This window comes from Polypterus senegalus, chromosome 4, assembly GCF_016835505.1.
Source record: "Polypterus senegalus isolate Bchr_013 chromosome 4, ASM1683550v1, whole genome shotgun sequence".
Classification (NCBI taxonomy): Eukaryota; Metazoa; Chordata; class Cladistia; order Polypteriformes; family Polypteridae; genus Polypterus; species Polypterus senegalus.
The window spans coordinates 17,589,984-17,610,691 of record NC_053157.1 but is presented as its reverse complement, the minus strand read 5'-3'; the positions used below and the strand labels follow the sequence as shown (position 1 = coordinate 17,610,691).

General features: G+C 38.6%; 1 protein-coding gene across 5 annotated transcripts in view; it reads right to left on the bottom strand.

Moving 5' to 3' along the window:
- gria2b (glutamate receptor, ionotropic, AMPA 2b) overlaps window positions 1-20,708 on the bottom strand; it is a 203,927-nt gene that overhangs the window by 51,006 nt on the left and 132,213 nt on the right. For all 5 annotated transcript variants that reach the window (XM_039750300.1, XM_039750301.1, XM_039750299.1 and 2 more), the window contains exons 4-9: window positions 20,044-20,240; window positions 17,593-17,646; window positions 6,644-6,802; window positions 4,963-5,130; window positions 4,648-4,752; window positions 1,580-1,690 (exon numbers count right to left, since the gene is read on the bottom strand). In XM_039750300.1, the coding sequence (XP_039606234.1) occupies window positions 1,580-1,690; window positions 4,648-4,752; window positions 4,963-5,130; window positions 6,644-6,802; window positions 17,593-17,646; window positions 20,044-20,240 (794 nt within the window). The remainder of the gene's footprint in view (window positions 1-1,579; window positions 1,691-4,647; window positions 4,753-4,962; window positions 5,131-6,643; window positions 6,803-17,592; window positions 17,647-20,043; window positions 20,241-20,708) is intronic.

The window sequence follows — 20,708 nt, the reverse complement described above, 5'->3', positions numbered from 1 at the left end:
GGCAGAAATGAGGTTTCTTCCCAGGGGCTCACACTACATGATAGGGTGAAAAGCTCAGCAAATCCACTACATCCACTGAACAGTGTCATCTCCAGACAGAGGAGTAGCTTCAGCGACAGATTGTTGTCACCATCCTGCTCCACTGACAGAATGAGGAGATCGTTCCTCCCCCACACAATGCGACTCTTCAGTTCCACCCGGGAGGGTAAACGTTAACGCTATACAAGATTATAAACCGTTATACCTGCCTCACACTCTCCACCTTGCATTTTTTAACTTGCATTGCATTTTTATCACTCTTTAAATAATATTGTTTGTATCAGTATGCTGCTGCTGGAGTATGTGATTTTCCCCTTGGGGATTAATAAAGTATCTATCTATCTATCTATCTATCTATCTATCTATCTATCTATCTATCTATCTATCTATCTATCTATCTATCTATCTATCTATCTATCTATCCAGTATATATATGCAGTAGGTTTGACACAGAAGTATAAATCATCCTTTATTCTTTTGTATCTTTGTTGTAAGTACATCATGTCAAAATAATATTTTGTCAAATTATGAACATTAACACGAGGACCCGAAGATCACAAAATCTTAATTAGAATCTAATTCTGGGGAACTTCAGAGTAGAGTCGCTGGTCATCCAGATTTAGAGAAGCCAGTTGAAATGGTTTGTGCATGTCATAAGGATGCCCAAGGTGGTTCCCCCTTGAACTGCTCTGGGCATGTCACACTGGGCAAACTCATCTCTCAGCTGACTTGGGAATACCTGGGAATTACGGTTGGGGGCAGGACAATCTGGGCAAACCTCACCGGGAAAAGCAAGTTCAAAAAATGAATGGATAAATGAACGAATTTCTTAAAAAATCCAAATTACAAGTGACGTTCAAAAAGTTTCCGCACTTTTTTTTAATTCTATTAAGAATTTCAAAAACATATGACATCACTTTTCTACATAGTCACCATCCTTTGCAATGCAATTTTCCCAGCATGGTACCAACTTTTAATGACATCAGCAAAAAATGTTTTTGATTAAGCGCATAGCCACTGATGCACCACTGCTTTCACATCATCATCACATGAAAATCTTCTTCCCATCCAGAGCACTCTACATCCGTCACACTAGTACAGCCATTTTCGAACATTTCAATTCACTCATAGATGACTCTACGAGAGAAAACTTTATCCTCATAATGAGCACACATGCAGAGATGAATTTGTGCTCCTGGCACACCTTCTGCCCACAAAAAGCATATGACAGAATGCTGTTCCTCTTTGATGGAATTTCTAAGTTTCACAGCCATCTTCACCACAGGGTGACGACTCTTATACTAAACTACAAGGGCAGCCAGCTCGCCAGACAGAACTAGTCACATGACTCTCTCAGACACGACCAATCATTAACTCCTCCCGCCTTCACTGTTTCCAACGAAAATATAAAAGTGCAGAAACTTTTTGAATGTTCCTGGTATTAGATGTATAAACCAAAATAAAATAGGAGCGGACTTGATGATAAGCTGTGAGTGATATAAAGTGGTATTAATATAAAGTAGCCTTAATGATAACTTACCAAAATGGTGGTGACAATTACTGTCTTATTTTCCATTCCTGTTGTGTCATTCCCACCTTGAAAGTCCGTTGCTGTAACAACCATTTTGTCAACCTCATTCCAATATCCAATCTTTAAAAAAAGGAACATGAAACAAATTCTTTCAGAGATTATTTCTGTTTTAATTTATAATTCCAATACTTTACTGCTGGCCATCTACCTAACAGTAGCATTTATTCTGAAAACTCTAAAATGCAGGATAGAATGTTTCAGAATATCAGAAAAATTTCAATACATTTATTTTCTAATCTTATCTTTTTATATTTAGGGTATCATGCATGCCAGAGTCTGGTCCAGAAGAATGATTTTCAAGGCTGGCATCAACTGAAGAACACTCACTCACATGTCCACATTTACTTATCTTGGTCTCGGTTTAAAGTTTAAAGAAAAATAATCTAACATGTGGGTGTTTGAAGTATAAAGGAAACTGGAGTATAGGAAGAATATATAAAAAATATGTAGGGGATTGTGGGGAGAATTGGTATACTCCACAATGAAAGTGACTAGGCGCCTCGAAATGTGAAATAGACTCTTGCTGCAGACCTCCAGTGGCAGACCCCTCATTGACTGCTGCACAGATCCACACTTGGTACTAGATACTTCCATTCTTCTCCTGTCCCCTGTTGTCAGTATGGCTAGGATCTCTGATCAACGTTGTCACTTTCATACTCTCCCCCTGTGATCTGCCAAAAACACCCTCATCTTCTGCAAGGGGTTGCTATTAATTCCCTCTTTTGAAAGTCTCTGCCTGGATTATTGGATCTTACTGCAATCACACATTTGGTTCTGTCCATCTGCACAGTAATTGGCTGGCTGGTACAATACTAGAATATTTCTATGAAGCAATGTCACAATTTAATACCTACAAATACTCTTGATGTTAAATGTACAGTACTGTGATTATTTCTGTGAAAAGATGCTATAGTCCTGTGAATTAGAGTAACCACAGAGGATCTGCCACTGCAGATATGCAACTAGAATTATTATTTTTTTTATTAATTTTGTAGCAGCCTTTGTTGGTGAATTCTGTAGTGTTTCTTAAGAATACATTAAAGTGGCAAATTTAACAATGCAAGTTTTAAACATTGTGTAACTGGAATACTATATGCCAGGTCAGGTAAGGTTAGGGAACATGCCACTACCACATGACAAAACAGCTCAGGATCCCAGTTGGCAACCCCACAGACAGACATATACTCCAATCCTACACTCCAGAAATGACCAGCCATCTGCCTCAGCCAGGTGTTACACGGGCATCCACTTGGCCTGGTCCAGCTGCTCGAGAGCTCAACAATGAGGATCCTGTGAGCCAGATCACCCTCAGGGAATTGTGCCACATAGCTATAGTGCCATAACTGACGCTCCCTTACAATGCAGGTAATGTGCCTCATTCTGGACTCCATAAAGTCAAACCAGCTGTACCCAAGGATTCTCCCAAGAGACACAGTACTGAAGGATTCCAGTTTGGGTCTTCGTCTCAGGTCACTGGACATCATTCATGTCTCGCAACCAAATAGCAAAACAGAAAGTACCAGGACTCTAAAGACTTGGACTTTTGTCATTTTGCAAAGACATCAGGAGAGCCACGCACCCCTTTCCAGCAACCTCACGACACCCCATGCTCTCCCAGTCCACCTAAAGACATCATACCAGAGACACGAACGTCACTTCTGAGGTAAGTAAACTTCTCGTCGTGGTTGACACTCTCTCCACAGACAGACACACTGCTTGATGGCTGTGCCTTAGAGGTCATTAAAGGCCCTGATGTTGTTTTATTTCAGGACACTTGCAACCCCAGGACACTCAGACTCCTCACTCAATCTCTCGAGAGCCCCAATCAGAGTCTCCATTGACTCCACTAAGATCACAGCATCGTTGGCAGAGTCAAGATCAGTGAATCTCTCTGTACTAACAGATGCCCCACAGCTGCTAGACCCCACGACCCTGCCCAACACCCAGTCCATGCAAGCACTGAACAGAGTAGGAGCAGAACACACCGCCTGACAAACTCCAGAATCAACTGGGAACAACGCAGAGGTAATACTATAGTATGTATTAAATTGTGATATCATATTTTTAGATGTTTGCTGGTTAAACACACATGCAATAGAACAAATTTTAAGAAGATTTCCTCTACGGTAAAAATGCAGAAACGAAAAATAATCTTTTGTTATTGAAGTTGTACATTTGTTAGATTAGGCGTTTTCAGAAAAATAAGAGTCACATTTATTTATTTGCTTATGCTCAGCATCCATATCTGCCTACACATGCCCACCTCACCCAATGCCAAGACTTCACTTCACTTCACACCTCCAACCACAGGCCCCTGAGTGATGTCATAGGGTCTTGTGGCAGAAGCAGTCACAGGGAGGTCTGTCACTGAAGGTCTGCAGCCACACCTTTCTTGATATGTGAGGCAGCTGTGATAATAACTACGCCACCTTAAAGTATTTCTAAACTCCAGTTTAGGACCATGGCCTATCTTGTCAGCATGAAGAACAAATGTAGGATGGGGCACTAATCCATTGCAAGGTTTACTACCTTTTAAAAATGTTTGCCTTTGTCTTTGCCGCTTCTGTGTAAGACTGCCCGTGAGAATTCTGCCCTATTGCTCTATTACCCAGGCATTTCTTAAAGAGCATTTCTAACTTTTGTTCTACTGAATGCCCACCTTTCCGAAATCTGAATCCAATCAATTCTTGTGAAAACAGGCAAATAGCAGGCTTCAACTTGAACAAAGTCATAGAGACCTTGTGCGCTTTTCACTTTCATGCACTCACCAGAAAAACTAAGCTTTGCGAGTCAATGTAATTTTTGAACAGTGAGCTATTACTCATGTGCAATGAATCACAAGCTCCCTACTTGGTTCAAATATAATGAAACAATAATCTCTGAGGAGAAACTCAAAAATCCACCCACTTGAAATTATAAAAATATTCTGGAGGAAAAAGAAAAATCTATACAATGGGAGACATTGTGAAAAGAAAATGATGAATACCTGTCTGTTGAAACAATATGCACTCCTTTACCTTACGTGGACCACTGTTTTTTAATTCCATAATATTGATTGTGTAGTTGATTCGCCTTCCATATTGATCAAATTGAATATTCCCAGTTAGGCCTTCCACATGGACCTAAAGGATGATATGCAACATAGCAGTAAATCATGTCTATAAACGCCATCCTCCTTAGAGCTATCAAGACTTACCATAAAGTTTCAAGGCAAAAAGCATGTCACCGGTAGACTTATATTAAACAAAGGTTTTGCACCAAACAAATATGACACTTGTTACCTTATGCCGAAACTACTTATAGAGTCTGCCTTTTTTAGCATAACAGATCACCTGTTTCAACGCTCTTTCAATTTCGACGCCTTGAGACCATGGAACCGCTGGATTTGCAAGGCAGTCCCCAGCATTGCCTCTCCTGGAGATATCAATCCTCTGTTTGCGGAGGTAACGGAAAGCTTCGGTCATCACTTGAACAGCATCGTAGGTCAAAGCAGATGTGTACTAGGAATAAAAAACATAAAATAATATGGACGACTCCCTAAAAAAACCTGTTCTAATCCTAATAAGGTTCATTTTTTATGTACTGCATATTAGGTGACACAATTGAATTACCGGAATGGCCATGTAGTGTCGCTCATGCTACAAAATGGTATTGAAATGTAGGAGCCGTAAAAAGTGGTGTAGGGTGAGGATGCTATAACAAAATGTGCTGTATTTGAGTGGCATAAGAGGTACAAGAGGAGGCAAGAAGATGTGAATAATGGCACCAGACATGGATCATTCATCTTGACAACGCCCCAAGCTATGATGTGCTCAGTGGTCGCAACTTCCTGGCTAGGAATTTGATTACCAAATTGAATCATCCATCCTATTATCCTGACTTTTGAGTAGCCCCTTGTTATTTCTGACTCTTTCTAAAAATAAAAAACGACATGAAGATTTTCAGATATTTCTGTCATCCAGTGTAATGTGGCAAAGGAAGTCAAGGGTATTCCAGAAACCCTCTGAAAGCAACTTCTCCCAGCCATCCAAGAACAGTTTGATAACCAACAATGTCTTTTCCAGCATGTTGGAGCACCGGTGGCTCAGGGAACAAAACATTGAAATTTGGGCCAGGAAATTCCCCAGACCTTAATCCCACTAAGAACTTGTGGTCAATCCTCAAGAGGTGGGTGTACAAACAAAAACCCACAAATTCTGACAAACTTCAAGCATTGATTATGCAAGAATGGGCTGCTATCAGTCAGGATGTGGCCCAGAAGTTGATTGACAGCATGTCAGGGCGAGTGGCAAAGGTCTTGGAAAAGAAGGGCCAACATTGCAAATATTGACGCTTTGCATAAATTTAATGTAATTGTCAATAAATGCCTTTGAAACTTATGAAATGCTTGTAATTCTACTTCAGTATACCATAGACATCTGACAAAAAGTTCTAAAAACACTGAAGCAGCAAACTTTGTGAAAACCAATACTTGTGTCATTCTCAAAACTTTTGGCCATGACTGTATTTACACCAGTCTGTCTTATGTCCAGATCGACTTATGACTGGTCCTTCTGAACCAAACGTGATCGTACGCTGACGACTACTTGTACTAATCTTGACTGTACGCTTATTATAATGCTAGTCGTCGGCTGTTGCATCTTGGCTTATTTTTCTTGTATCTATAAATCAATGCCTTGTGTTTTTTTAACTTTCCTGCTGCAAACAAATTTCTCTCTGGGATACCTACTCCTTACCCCAACAGAAATACTGACTTGAGGAGAATGAATACTTAAGCAATCAATTATTGTGTGTTTTAGTTTATAATCATTATAGTCCACTTTGCAGAGATCTGTTTTCACTTTGACACTAAGGAGTCTTTTTCTGGTGATCACTGTCAAAAAAAGCCAAATTTAATCCACTGTGATGTTGTATAACAATAAAATGCGAACACTTCCAAGGAGGTGAATACTTTTTACAAGCACCATATGCCAACATATTTAACTGGAAAAACATTTTCATTTAAAGACTTACTCTGATTCTGCTGTCAGCTCCTGGATATTCCTTCTCTTCCAAGGCCTCCCAACGCTGGTTGAATTTTGAAACACTAGGGTCATCAAAATCGACAATCTGAAACCCTGACACATTTGCTCCACCGTACTGGATTTTGGAAAGATCTCCATCTACAAAGCCCTGGAAGAAAGAAAACCAGAATTACACAATTGCCGTATTGTAATTAACTATAATTACCTGTAATTAATTGTAAGTAATTGTAATTAATTAACACACGTTTCATCAATGGGTATAGTTTGCTAATACCATAGAACCACAGATATCTTAACGAAAGTTGAGGAGATTTGGGTATATTGTGAAGGTGATGCTCCACAGAAAAGAAAGTGTACCAGACATGGCCCAATGGGACAAGACTGAAGGACAAGACACGAGACACATAGAAGTTTTAATGTCTCTTCATTGTTCTGGAAGGACCTGGGTATTTCTGAAGAAACACTGGATGAAGTTGGTAAGGATAGTGTGGCCAGCTTATCTTGTTGCTACTGTGACCCTTACTACCAAAAGTGGAATGAAAATGATGATAAGAAACCTTTATTTAATGTAGTCATAAAACAAATAGAAAGACACAGATTTGCAACAGCTATTTTTCAGCTGACACTGGGATGGCATGGTTGTTCTTTTTAGAAGTCCATGCTGGTGTAATGGCCAGTGAAAAGTTATTATAACACAGACAGGTAGCTTTGCAAGTTTTACTTCGGGTGACAATTTAGCAGTTGTTCTTTTTTAGCAGTTTGTAACATTTTATGATCCTTTTTTGACAAAAATGTCTACGGAATTGGACACTAATTCCAAAGTAATTATATACAATGCTGGCTGCACGTAGATATTTTTTAAAAAACTTTGAAATAGTGTGTATGTTTTTGCTATCCATTTATGTTGTAAATTTTGTTTTTCTATTATGGGGTTGAGGACAGCAGGAACCTACTATTACCGTATATGCTCAAGTATAAGTCAGGTCTTGAAACCCGAAAAATTGATCATAAAATCAGATCCTGACTCAAGAATGTAACACTTTCATTTTTGTTTTTACATCTTCTTGCCTTCTCCAATCCCACATCAGTTTCTCAGATGCATCAAATTTTGTTGCAGCAGGGCAGTTACCAATTTCTTTTGCTACTTCAACGACGTTTAATTTAAAACCAGCTTCAAATATCCTTCTGTTCAAACGCTCCATCATAGATAAGTGATGCTCTTACAATAAAGGTGTATGAGGATATGGAATACACAAAACAATGCAAACGTTGCTTTGGAATAGTTCGGTTATCACCGTGTGGTCTTGTAGGCACAATAGAGAGAGAGAGAGAGAGAGAGAGGTTAGGAGCATACGCTAATACAGCGCATTGCCGCACTTACATAGAAAAAAAAGGCTGTGTGCTTGGACAAGATGGCGCCTGTGTTTGATTTGCCATCTATCGCTCTCATCTTGTTTTTCTTTTTGTTGATCATCTGTGAATGGATCCAGTTCTTTCCTTTGTTGTGATCACCAAGCACTCTTTGACATTTGACTTACTGGAGAAGAACTGATGGGGCATGAGCTGGGTGAACAGAAAACATCTGTCCCACCGCTTCTGCTGGAATTACCTGGTCACCTCTGGTTCGCTCCAATTTGTCCGTATTGGAAAGGATGGTGGACATGGGGAAGCACGGTTGTTTTGTTGGTGAGAATTGGACTTCATCTGGCTTTGTATTTCTGGGACAGATGTGTTTTGGCCAAGTGCGGTTCATATTGTCACCATGTTGTTTCCTGGGGGTCCCTGGTGCCTGCATATTCCATGGTTATGGAAGAGTCTTCCAGTGACTTTGAGATCACTGGAATCTGTTAAATTATTCGGATATCAACTTGGGACACATTTGTTCGGGTTGGCATTTGAGTAGCGCTGTCATTTGTGGGTGCTTTTGCAATGTCGTTGCCCTGTATTTTGTTTTATTATTTCAGTTTATTCTATGTTTCATTGTGCAGCTCTTTGTGACATTTAATCTGTGATAGGTGCTTTTTAATTTTTTTTTTTACTTATTTACCTATTAATATTACACATATTGTCATAATAATGATAGTTTTGTCATAATAATTATAATTAATGATGTATGCTGAGAATTTGTGAAAAAGGTGGTGTGAATAATATGGTGGTTATTCAGGGTTAATCCTCATCTAATGAGAATAATGAAAGATTTTAAGATAAACCTTAGTAATATGGCCTTTAATGCTGATGAAGATAGCGAATTCTTTAACTGTTAAGTGTTAGGATACTTTATTTGTTCTAAAAGAACAAAAAGGGAGAATTGTTGGGGAAAATCATTATTATAAGACTGGCATCTTGGACTGTTAGGTTTTTTAAATGTCTTAAATTAGCAGTTATTATTATTTTAAAGGATGTAGCTCGCCTGAACGTAACTTTGAAAGAGTGACATACAATTATCATATGACAAAGAAACTTCATATTGTCTGCTTTGAGGCATGCTGGTGCTTCTCTCAAGTCTGGCCCTGACCTTGCATCTAAGCACTATGAATATATCCAAGAATTAAGGTTTAGACCATCCCTTAAGAACTTGTGCATGCTTACGAGTTGATTGGCGTCAACTTTATACTAAAGATGCTCTTGTATATTCATATCTGTAATTGTTATTGTTGTTATTATATCCATGAATGCAGTGCGGGGTAAACCATCTTTCATGATATGCTTTGTTAAATGCATTTATCCCGAGAGCCTTTGTAAACTACTGTACACACGATCAAAGCACCGTGATGTCCCTACGTTGATGGATTGAAGGCCAGAGGTCCACATGACCATCATCATCAAGTTCTTCCATGTGAAGTCTAAAAACCATGAAGACTGATTGAGATCATTTATGTTAGGTAGAATGCCTAGAGGGGGCTGGGCGGTCTCGGAACCCCTGCAGATTTTGTTTGTTTCTCCATTTTTTTTTTTGTTTTTGCTGTCCTCCCTGGCCATTGGACCTTAATTTTATTATGTTAATTAGTATGGCCTAATATTTTCTATTTCTTCATCTTGTAAAGAACTGTGAGCTACACCATTTGTATGAAAATGTGCTATATAAATAAATGTTATTGTTGTTGCTGTTGTAATGCCAAAGTGAACTGGAGATAATGAAGAAGAATCTTGCAACAAGATTCTTTCTCTAACACCTATGAATGAACCCTGACTGGACTGCAATCCATTATACAGGTCACTCACGCACACACCCACGCGCACACACACACCGGAGCGGAGCGATTGACAGCCATCATAGGTGAAAAACAACACATAGTGGATTTTAGATTTTGGTAAAAGCTGTTGTCTATTATTTGGCCCTTAAAATAAGATTTATGTAATTTTAAGATTTGGTGATGACTAAATAATTTCTGATTATGTCCTATATGCAAAAACATAGAATTGACTGTCTGACTGCAGTTAATAAATCATAGAATATTTGAACAGATGGCAACAGAATCTTCCCTTCAGTGATTTCATTTGAACACACAGTACATTCTCCCCATGTCTCCACAAGGTTTCCTTTATGTAAATTGGTTTCCCTCCCAGATCTTTGTACATTAAAATAATAAGTGACTTAAAATTGGCACCCTGTGAGTCAGTATGGGTGTGGGTGTGAATGTGCCTTACGATAAGCTGGCAGTCCATCCAGGGCTATTTGCTGATTTCTGTCAGAGGCTTTTAGGATGCACTCTAACTACCAACTCTAAACAGAGTTAAATGTGTTGGATAACGGATGGACTGCGCATAAATCCACATAAATTTTGAAATATTTAAAAATACATAAAATGTATATTTAAGAACTATATAGAAATGTATATTTTATGGGATAATAATAATATTTTATAAATACAAACATACAGTCTATTTGAATGGCACATGGGGAGGGAATGCCAACATTGGGGAGGAAAGCTGACACAGTTATGCATTGATGATTTGGAAAATGTATATATGTATTTATTTCTTTAATTTTATAGTAAACAAACTTAAAGGCACCCTTCAAAGCATACCTAATATGTTCCCACAACATGACAAATACATTCTGTTGATTTTAATATCATTTGATCAAGTAGATAATAATGAATAAAAGATTAAGAAACTCTCTATATAAAAACAATTGATAGCTGCATGGTTTAATGAGTAAAACTCAAGTAAAAACTGCTAATAACATGTATTTTCATTGAATTATAATATTTCTAATTAATATAATTATTCTTTGACATTGTGAGGGACAGCTGGCATACTTCCTAGGCCAGGATGCCCTTGAGGTGGAAAGACAGGGGGAGAAAGCTGACACAGCTTAAACAGTGCTACTGTTTCTGTGTGGCCTCCCTTTTTTTCAGATTCACATCAATGATGCAGGATTTATCAAATACACTGATATTAAATTGCATATCGTTTACAAATTTAATTCACTTGATTGTAATCACTCTGTAGCAATATAATGGTGCACTGAATGGCCTAACTATTCCAAATACCATAGCTTCTTTAGTGCTGTTAGAAGACATCACAAATTGAAGAATTAGAAGAGAGTGTGTATTTAGAGGTGATGATGACTGGCTTCTAAGTCGATTTCGATTCCAAGAGCTTTCCTCTTGAAGCTGTGGGCTGAACTGACGCCAGCTTTATAAAGGCAGACTTTGAGCAATTGTGCTCTACCTGTTCCTTTGCAAGTTCTGTCCATCCTCTGGTATTATCCACTTGTCATCCAGATTGTCACGCTTGGGTCACAATTGCACAGGAACACAGGATATCATACAGTCAGGAACTTTATTCAAACACTTCAAACAAACATGTCTCTTTCAGAAGTAAAACAAGCTCAGTATGCAGTTAGTTCTCAATTAAAAGAATAGACAAACATCATAGGGGAGCACAACGGGAGCGGGACCCCCAACAGGTGCAGAGGATGTCTGGGGGAGGAGAGAGAAACAAAGCAATCAGTCAAAAGGACAGGTGCTGTGCAGACTTTTAAGTATGCATACTGCCACGTGAGAACCATATCACGCGAAAGGGCAGCCGCAAGTAAGCCCAGCAAATAAGGGAGCAATGTGAAGGTAGTCTATCAGCATTTTTAAGAGGGGTTTTTTGAGGAGTGTCCGTGTCTTTTAGGGGTGCATTCAGTAGCCTTGCTCACAAGATAGATACCATTTCCTTACACTGTGGTTAAACTGCGAAACATTAAAGCGCAATTCACAGCAATGTCTGGTTTCAAAATGTAATTGGAGTGGTCAAATGCACACACATTGCTATTGCAAAGGCGCTGGACAAGTTACATCAGCCAGGGATGAATCATCAAAAGAATGAGCTGGCATTACGTCATCTGTAGCAGGAGAGCCTAAAAAAACGGCAACTCTGCACAGTTGAAGGTGTTTTTTTCCAACTAGTGCAGCAAAAGGCAAGCAGTCCTTGTAAAGATAGTGCGTCACCTCAAAGAGCTATAAAAAGAGCAGAGAATTGATTCATTGTGGTGCTCGACACTGACACTACACTATAAAGGCACCTTCAAAGAATGGATTTGCTTATGCAAATAGAAAGCAATTCCACTCTATTAATGTGCTACTCTATAGTGCACAGAAAGTGTGTAAGCATGTAGCGTGATGCATAATGTGGCACACAATCGTAGCTTGACCATACCTGAAGAAATGCGGTATGATGAACCTGACCCTGACCCAGCAAGTGATTAGCCAAATTGGACAGCGTTACAACTTCATTTGAATACATTTAGTAGAATGTAAAAATGGGTAATCAAATGCAGCATTTATTTTTTTAACCAATTCACTTAATTTGTGGTCAATATCACATAGTACAGCCCTTATATTCCTTAGTTCTCTTACAGCATCTAGTATTGCATTTTGTGACTCCAGAACAGCGTCCATCAGCACACAAAAACAGATGGTCACCCTGTGGTTTCCAAGGCCGAGGTGTGTGCGCTGCCAGCACCCGAAGATGTGTTTGGCACAGTAGCACAATCATCGTGTCCTTTGCATGGGGGTCAGCTTTTCTAATATTGTCTGAAACAGAATAAACAGACGGTGGGCTGTGACTTGCCTTTTCAGGCGACTTTCATATCTGGCCACTTATTTTTTATTTCGGGCACTGTGTGACTGTCTGAACTTGAACTTTCTGAACTTCCACCATGCTGTGTCACTCCATAACTTCCTTTTCTTGCTTATACCACTGCTTAAGCCAGCAGTTCTCAAACTGTGGGGTGCCCCCTCCCCAGGGGGGCTGAAGCTGTACAAGGGGGGCATCAAATAATTGAACAAGACATCAAAATAAACTTTTTACATTTTTATTTCAAATTTAAATTTGCAAGCATATAATCACAACGAATGCATTATAACTAACATTAAAATAAAACATAGGCGCATGACTAACTGACGAGCGGCTCCGCTGCTGCTGCTTTTATCGTCACATATTTTCAATGCAGAAAGTTTGAGACATATCGGTATCTGTCGCGGACATTCGAGTAACAGTAGATCAAGTGATAATGCAGCGCGACTGCACCACATTGGCAGCGAAGCCAATATTGCCAAATTGAGTTAAATAATTTACTGCGTATTGGGTTATTTTCATGATACAACTGACAACGGTATAATATTTGTTGGACGAAAATACGTTCGTCTCGTGCAGATTGACTTCATCGATGTCCTCGTTTACGAGATTTTTTATAATTAAAACATATTTAATCGTTTCTTTACATAAAAAAATTATTAAATAAGAATAAATAATTTATTCTTTGTTTTTGGGTTTAGAATTACTACAAAATACCACACAAGGCATTTTCACTGTTATTAAAGCACTTTAAAAAACATAAATTGCAAATATTTCATCGAAGTTAACTGAACACATGCAAATCTTATGGAAGTAAAAATGATAGGATACCGTGACACCGCACGAGTATCATACCTTTGTTAGCTATAGCATGGTTATTCTCATCTATCTTATGTTATGCATGGGGTGTAGAATTATTCCAGGTAGAAAAGGGGGGACGCAAAATACGAAAGTTTGAGAACCGCTGGCTTAAACCAACAAATAGTATGTTTTTCCTTGCCTCCACTTCACATTTTTTCTTCATTTTTCTTCTTTTTTTTCATTTGTTTTGCCATTGATTTTTAACAAAACATTCAATGGAAGGGGCTATTTATATTAATTTACATATTCAAATATGTAAAATTCTGGAACGAGTCGGGTGGGGCTGTAGGAGCTTGCATGTGTGTTAAATTTCATGTTCAATGGGATTTATAAAGGGGAAGTGATTTTTTTTCGATTTCTTTGTGCGTACGCACATTTCCAGTTTTGTTCATATGCCATGTTTTAGTGTGAATTTCATGCACGATGTTATACATGAGGCCCCTGGTAATTTGTTTTCCTACAGATCTTACTTTAAATACTAAATCACAAACAGAAGTATTTGGAATTAATGAACAAAAACACTTTGAAAACACTAAACGCCTTTGTTCTTGTGTGAATGGCATGAATTCTGCAGAAAGCAAAATAATTTATTTTGTGTATTTTTTGCAAAACAACACACTGAGATTCAGTAACGAATACAATCTCATGCAAATCATTTCACTCGTCACTAATTTTTGTCAACTGCTCTGAAGAGGTACAGTGGTGTGAAAAACTATTTGCCCCCTTCCTGATTTCTTATTCTTTTGCATGTTTGTCACACAAAATGTTTCTGATCATCAAACACATTTAACCATTAGTCAAATATAACACAAGTAAACACAAAATGCAGTTTTTAAATGATGGTTTTATTATTTAGGGAGAAAAAATCCAAACCTACATGGCCCTGTGTGAAAAAGTAATTGCCCCTTGAACCTAATAACTGGTTGGGCCACCCTTAGCAGCAATAACTGCAATCAAGCATTTGCGATAACTTGAAATGAGTCTTTTACAGCGCTCTGGAGGAATTTTGGCCCACTCATCTTTGCAGAATTGTTGTAATTCAGCTTTATTTGAGGGTTTTCTAGCATGAACCGCCTTTTTAAGGTCATGCCATAGCATCTCAATTGGATTCAGGTCAGGACTTTGACTAGGCCACTCCAAAGTCTTCATTTTGTTTTTCTTCAGCCATTCAGAGGTGGATTTGCTGGTGTGTTTTGGGTCATTGTACTGTTGCATCACCCAAGATCGCTTCAGCTTGAGTTGACGAACAGATGGCCGGACATTCTCCTTCAGGATTTTTTGGTAGACAGTAGAATTCATGGTTCCATCTATCACAGCAAGCCTTCCAGGTCCTGAAGCAGCAAAACAACCCCAGACCATCACACTACCACAACCATATTTTACTGTTGGTATGATGTTCTTTTTCTGAAATGCTGTGTTCCTTTTACGCCAGATGTAACGGACATTTGTCTTCCAAAAGTTAAACTTTTGTCTCATCAGTCCACAAGGTATTTTCCCAAAAGTCTTGGCAATCATTGAGATGTTTCTTAGCAAAATTGAGACAAGCCCTAATGTTCTTTTTGCTTAACAGTGGTTTGCGTCTTGGAAATCTGCCATGCAGGCCGTTTTTGCCCAGTCTCTTTCTTATGGTGGAGTCGTGAACACTGACCTTAATTGAGGCAAGTGAGGCCTGCAGTTCTTTAGACGTTGTCCTGGGGTCTTTTGTGACCTCTCGGATGAGTCGTCTCTGCGCTCTTGGGGTAATTTTGGTCGGCCGGCCACTCCTGGGAAGGTTCACCACTGTTCCATGTTTTTGGTATTTGTGGATAATGGCTCTCACTGTGGTTCGCTGGAGTCCCAAAGCTTTAGAAATGGCTTTATAACCTTTACCAGACTGATAGATCTCAATTACTTCTGTTCTCATTTGTTCCTGAATTTCTTTGGATCTTGGCATGATGTCTAGCTTTTGAGGTGCTTTTGGTCTACTTCTCTGTGTCAGGCAGCTCCTATTGAAGTGATTTCTTGATTGAAACAGGTGTGGCAGTAATCATTTTAACAAGGGGGCAATTACTTTTTCACACAGGGCCATGTAGGTTTGGATTTTTTTTCTCCCTAAATAATAAAAACCATCATTTAAAAACTGCATTTTGTGTTTACTTGTGTTATATTTGACTAATGGTTAAATGTGTTTGATGATCAGAAACATTTTGTGTGACAAACATACAAAAGAATAAGAAATCAGGAAGGGGGCAAATAGTTTTTCACACCACTGTATATAGAAAATAATTTCATTGTACATACAGTACGCCATATACTATGTACACATGACAATCAACTTAAACCTAACCTAATTTAAAATCATTTAATAAATAAATTATGTTTGGTGATCTAGGAGCAACTAGCCCGGAAGGCTAGGGCCCACGTTCTTGCACGGGCATGGCCACATTAAAAGCCGTTGACAACATGAGATTCACTCTTCTTGTTAGAGTCTTGTAAAGCTTTGTCCAACTTATTTTGCCTTGTCAGATTTAGGGTAGGGGATAACAGCCTTATGGCTAGCACTGGCACACAGACCGTCTATACATAACCTAAATTTAATTAATTTTGTGGTAACTCTGGAAAAAAAGACTAACACAACAAACTATTTCTCTTTTTCATTTACGGTCCTGGAGGGCTGCAGTGGCTGCAGGTTTTCCTTCCGACTGGTTTCCTAATTAGAACTCAGTCATTGCTGATAATGAAACTTCGTATTTAACTGAATGCCTCGTTAGTGCTTTCATTCATCCAAGAAAAATTGTAATTGCGCTGTAGAGTTTCTTCACCTGAGAGCATTATTCATGTGTTTTGTGGATTAGTACAGAATTAAACTTAATGCTCCTTCCAATTCCCCTTCCATTTATTTCTAAACATTTTTTTTAAACACAGACACTTTTAATGGTGCATATGCACAGGTTTAAACGGAAGCACGTTGGCTGGAGAGTTACTGGTTTATTGGTTATCTACACTTTATTATTAACTAATGTCTGATTAACAAAACAGGCAACAATTACAATTTTAAATAGAGCTGCTGAAACTAAAATAGGCAATTAAGGGTTCTGAATTGTAACAGGGAAGATAACTAAAATCAAGCCCAAAAATGTATTGCTTTAGCAGTAAATAAATGGGCTCTAATTACAAAATTGGAAATCTGCAGCCACTGTGGCCCTTCAGGACTGGAACTGAAGACCTCTGATCTACAATGTAATTAAATGTGTCTTTGATGAATGAAAATGCTAACAAGCCATATAGTTAAACACCAAGTTTTATTATCAGCAAGGACTGAGGTCTAATTAGGAAACTGGCCAGAAGGAAAACCTGTAGCCACTGCGGCCCTCCAGGTCCATAATTGAGGACCCCTGATTTAAACCATCCGGAATATATGTATCTAATATGTCCTTCCAATATTTCTCGTTTTTGAGTCTATTCTATTCCATGAACTGTCATGCTCCAAACCAAACATAAATGATTATTCTGGTCAAAATGCTTCAACAAAACAGTATCCCTTCTCTGGTTTTCCATAAGTCTCAAATTCTGTACAAAATGTGATCTCAAAGAATTTTTGGTCTCACCAATATATATGGGGCCCCATCCATTCTCCAACCCGCTGAAAACGAACACAAGGTCACGGGGGTATGCTGGAGCCAATCCCAGCCAACACAGGGCACAAGGCAGGAAACAATCCCAGGCAGGGTGCCAACCCACCGCAGAGGTCTTACACTGACTTTCATAAATACAGTTTATAGACGTTAGTTGGAATGACTGAAGAATTCCCTAGATGTTCTATTATTTTGAAGAAGTTTTTTAAGTATGAAAGGTACTGCCCAAGCACAACTGTTGTTCTTTTTCATGGTACATGAAGTACCATCAATATTTTTAACATTTTTGTTTTTCCAAAATGCTGTAATAAGTCTAAGAACTCCCTTCTACAATATACATAGTTCAGTATTTAAGAAGGAGAAAGGCAACCAGATAAAGAGAATAACTTACCAAATTTGCAATGATATAATGATATCCTTTAACATGCCGCCCAATTGTTATGACCTAAAACCATAGAAAAAAGGAAATGTTTAATACAGTCAATAAAAAGACAGTCAAACATAACAACCAATGGAAAAAAAAACCCTTTTAACATTTAAAACAACACTCTTATAAATTAAGTGGAGAGTTTATCTTCAGGGGTGGCACGGTGCCACAGTGGTAACACTGCTGACTCGCAGTAAGGAGACCTGGGATTGCTTCCCAGTTCCTCCCTGCGTGGAGTTTGCATGTTCTCCCCGTGTCTGCGTGGGTTTCCTCCGGGTGCTCTGGTTTCCTCCCACTGTCCAAAGATATGCAGGTTAGGGGCATTGGCGATCCTAAATTGCCCGTAGTGTGTTCTTGGTGTGTGTGTGTGTGTGTGTGTGTGCCCTGCGTGGGGCTGGCGCCCTGCCTGGGGTTTGCTCCTGCCTTGCACCCTGTGTTGGCTGGGATTTGCTCCAGCAGACCCCCCGTGACCCTGTGTTAGGATATAGCGGGTTGGACAATGACTGACTGACTGAGTTTACTCTCAAACTATGACTTTGCCATTTGCTGGCCCTTTACCATCAAAATTTCACATGTGATAAGATTTGCTGCTACAGCATCTTATATTATTGTCACTTCATAGCAGTCTTCAAACATAGAACTCAGCTCTTAATAATCCACATTAATGAAAGGGCAAATATGTGTCTGTCCATCTGGTTGCTATCTATCTGTCATTCTAAGAGATGTTGTATCGTACATATGAAATGCATCCTGTTTGTCATTCTAACAGATAACAATAATAATAATAATACATTTTATTTGGCACATCACAAACATTAACACTGCTTTTACAAATTCCACAGCAAATGCCTTATAATAGAGACATATGCTTTGCATTTGTCATTCCAACAGATAGTGCATAACAAACATTTATAGTAATGCATATTAATACTAGACATGTTTGTGATGCGCCATCTGCAGGAATGAAAAATGCAATTCATTTTATTACTAGATGCATTACGAAATACATTCCAATAGATGGTGCACTACAAACTTTAACGCTGAGGCCTACATTGGTTACTGATTTAAATCCAACTTAGATGGTTAGTAGCATTACATATTTAGGAGACACCTTTACCCAAGGTTTACAAGATGAAGATATATTTATAGCTGTTCATATATATTTTAACCAGTCTGACTTCTGCCAGATTAAGTGTCTTGTGAGAGGTCACACAATCAGGGGGACAGGGAATGAGTTACTAATTGTGTGGCATAAATTTCGATACCACAGCCATCACAACACACTAACCGATTCCCACAGCCACCGTATGTTAGAAGAAAGTTGAAATAGTAAGTTCGGCTGGGTTGGCTACATAGAACTTTTTTTCATCAATATATATACAGTAATCCCTCCTCGATCGTGGGGTTGCGTTCCAGAACCCCCCGCAATAGATGAAAATCCGCCAAGTAGAAACCATATGTTTGTATGATTATTTTTATATATTTTAAGCCCTTATAAACTCTCCCACACTGTTAACATTATTAGAGCCCTCTAGATATGAAATAACACCCTTTAGTCAAAAGTTTAAACTGTGCTCCATGACAAGACAGAGATGACAGTTCTTTCTCACAATTAAAAGAATGCAAATAGATCTTCTTCTCTTCAGCATCAGAAGCAGAGAATTTCAGAGAGAGAGAGCGACAGAGAGCGCTCGCAAAGAAAAGCAAACAATCAAAAAATCAATACTTGTGCTTTTAAGTTTGCCGTGGCATTTTTTAGAGGAGCGTCAGTATCTTCTAAGCAAACAGCCTCTGTGCTCACATCTCCTCCGTCAGGCGCAGAGAACGTCAGAGAGAGAGAAAGAGAGCGAGATTAAAGTAAACCATCAAAAAATCAATAAGTGTGCTTTTGGAAGCACTGCGATAAAGCAGCATTTTTTAGAGGAGCGTCCGTATCCACTAGGCAAACAGCTTCTGTGCAAACAGCACCTCTGTTCACAGCCCCTCCGTCAGGCGCAGAGAATGTCAGAGAGGGTGAGATAGAGGCAGAGACAAGCAAACAATCAAGCACCGCGCGGGAAGCATATCTTATAGCATTGAGGAGTTTTAGTTAATATGTAATACATGCTCTGATTGGGTAGCTTCTAAGCCATCCGCCAATAGCGTCCCTTGTATGAAATCAACAGGGCAAACAAATTGAGGAAGCGTGTAGCATAAATTAAAAGACCCATTGTCTGCAGAAATCCGTGAACCAGCGGAAAATCCGTGATATATATTTAGACGTGCTTACATTTAAAATCTGCGATAGAGTGAAGCCGCGAAAGTCGAAGCGCGATATAGCGAGGGATTACTGTATATTTCTTGGAATATGGTTCCCAATGCAATTAAGTGTAAAAATAACTCTCAAAACATTTTCAGAGATTCACATTTTCATACCTGTTCCATAATATCTTTGACTTTATCTTGTTCACAGTCCAAAATTACTCTTCTTTCCTTTTTGAGCTCCAGGTCCTGAAATAGTGAGCGATAAGCTTCATCCTTTTTTTCATCTTTGAGGTTTCCTACATTGATGGCAGTCACTTGCCATTTCTTTTCTGCCGCTGTATCTAGCACTACCTGCAGTGTTGATAACCCTATAAGAAAGAAAATCAAAAATCTTCAGATTCACATCTTTAGTGTGTGTAAATCTTTAAAATATGTTACATAGACCACTGATTAATGAATTTCCTGCAGAATGCAGCCCTCCTTTTGATACACACAATATAATAGTTGGATTTTAAGGTCAATGTGGCACATTCTACATTGTACTGAATCACAAGATTATCTGTATTCAAAGCATTTGACATTTTGTAAAAACGTGTTTCATATTTTCAAAAGCACATAAGACAATTCATCAATAACACATTTTAAAAATAACTCAATATCAGGTTCAATTATTTTAAATATTCAGATTCCATTAACATTTCACCTTGAGGATCTATCTATCTATCTATCTATCTATCTATCTATCTATCTATCTATCTATCTATCTATCATATAGTGCCATCATATCATATATCTATCTATCTATCTATCTATCTATCTACGTTTTTCACAAATTG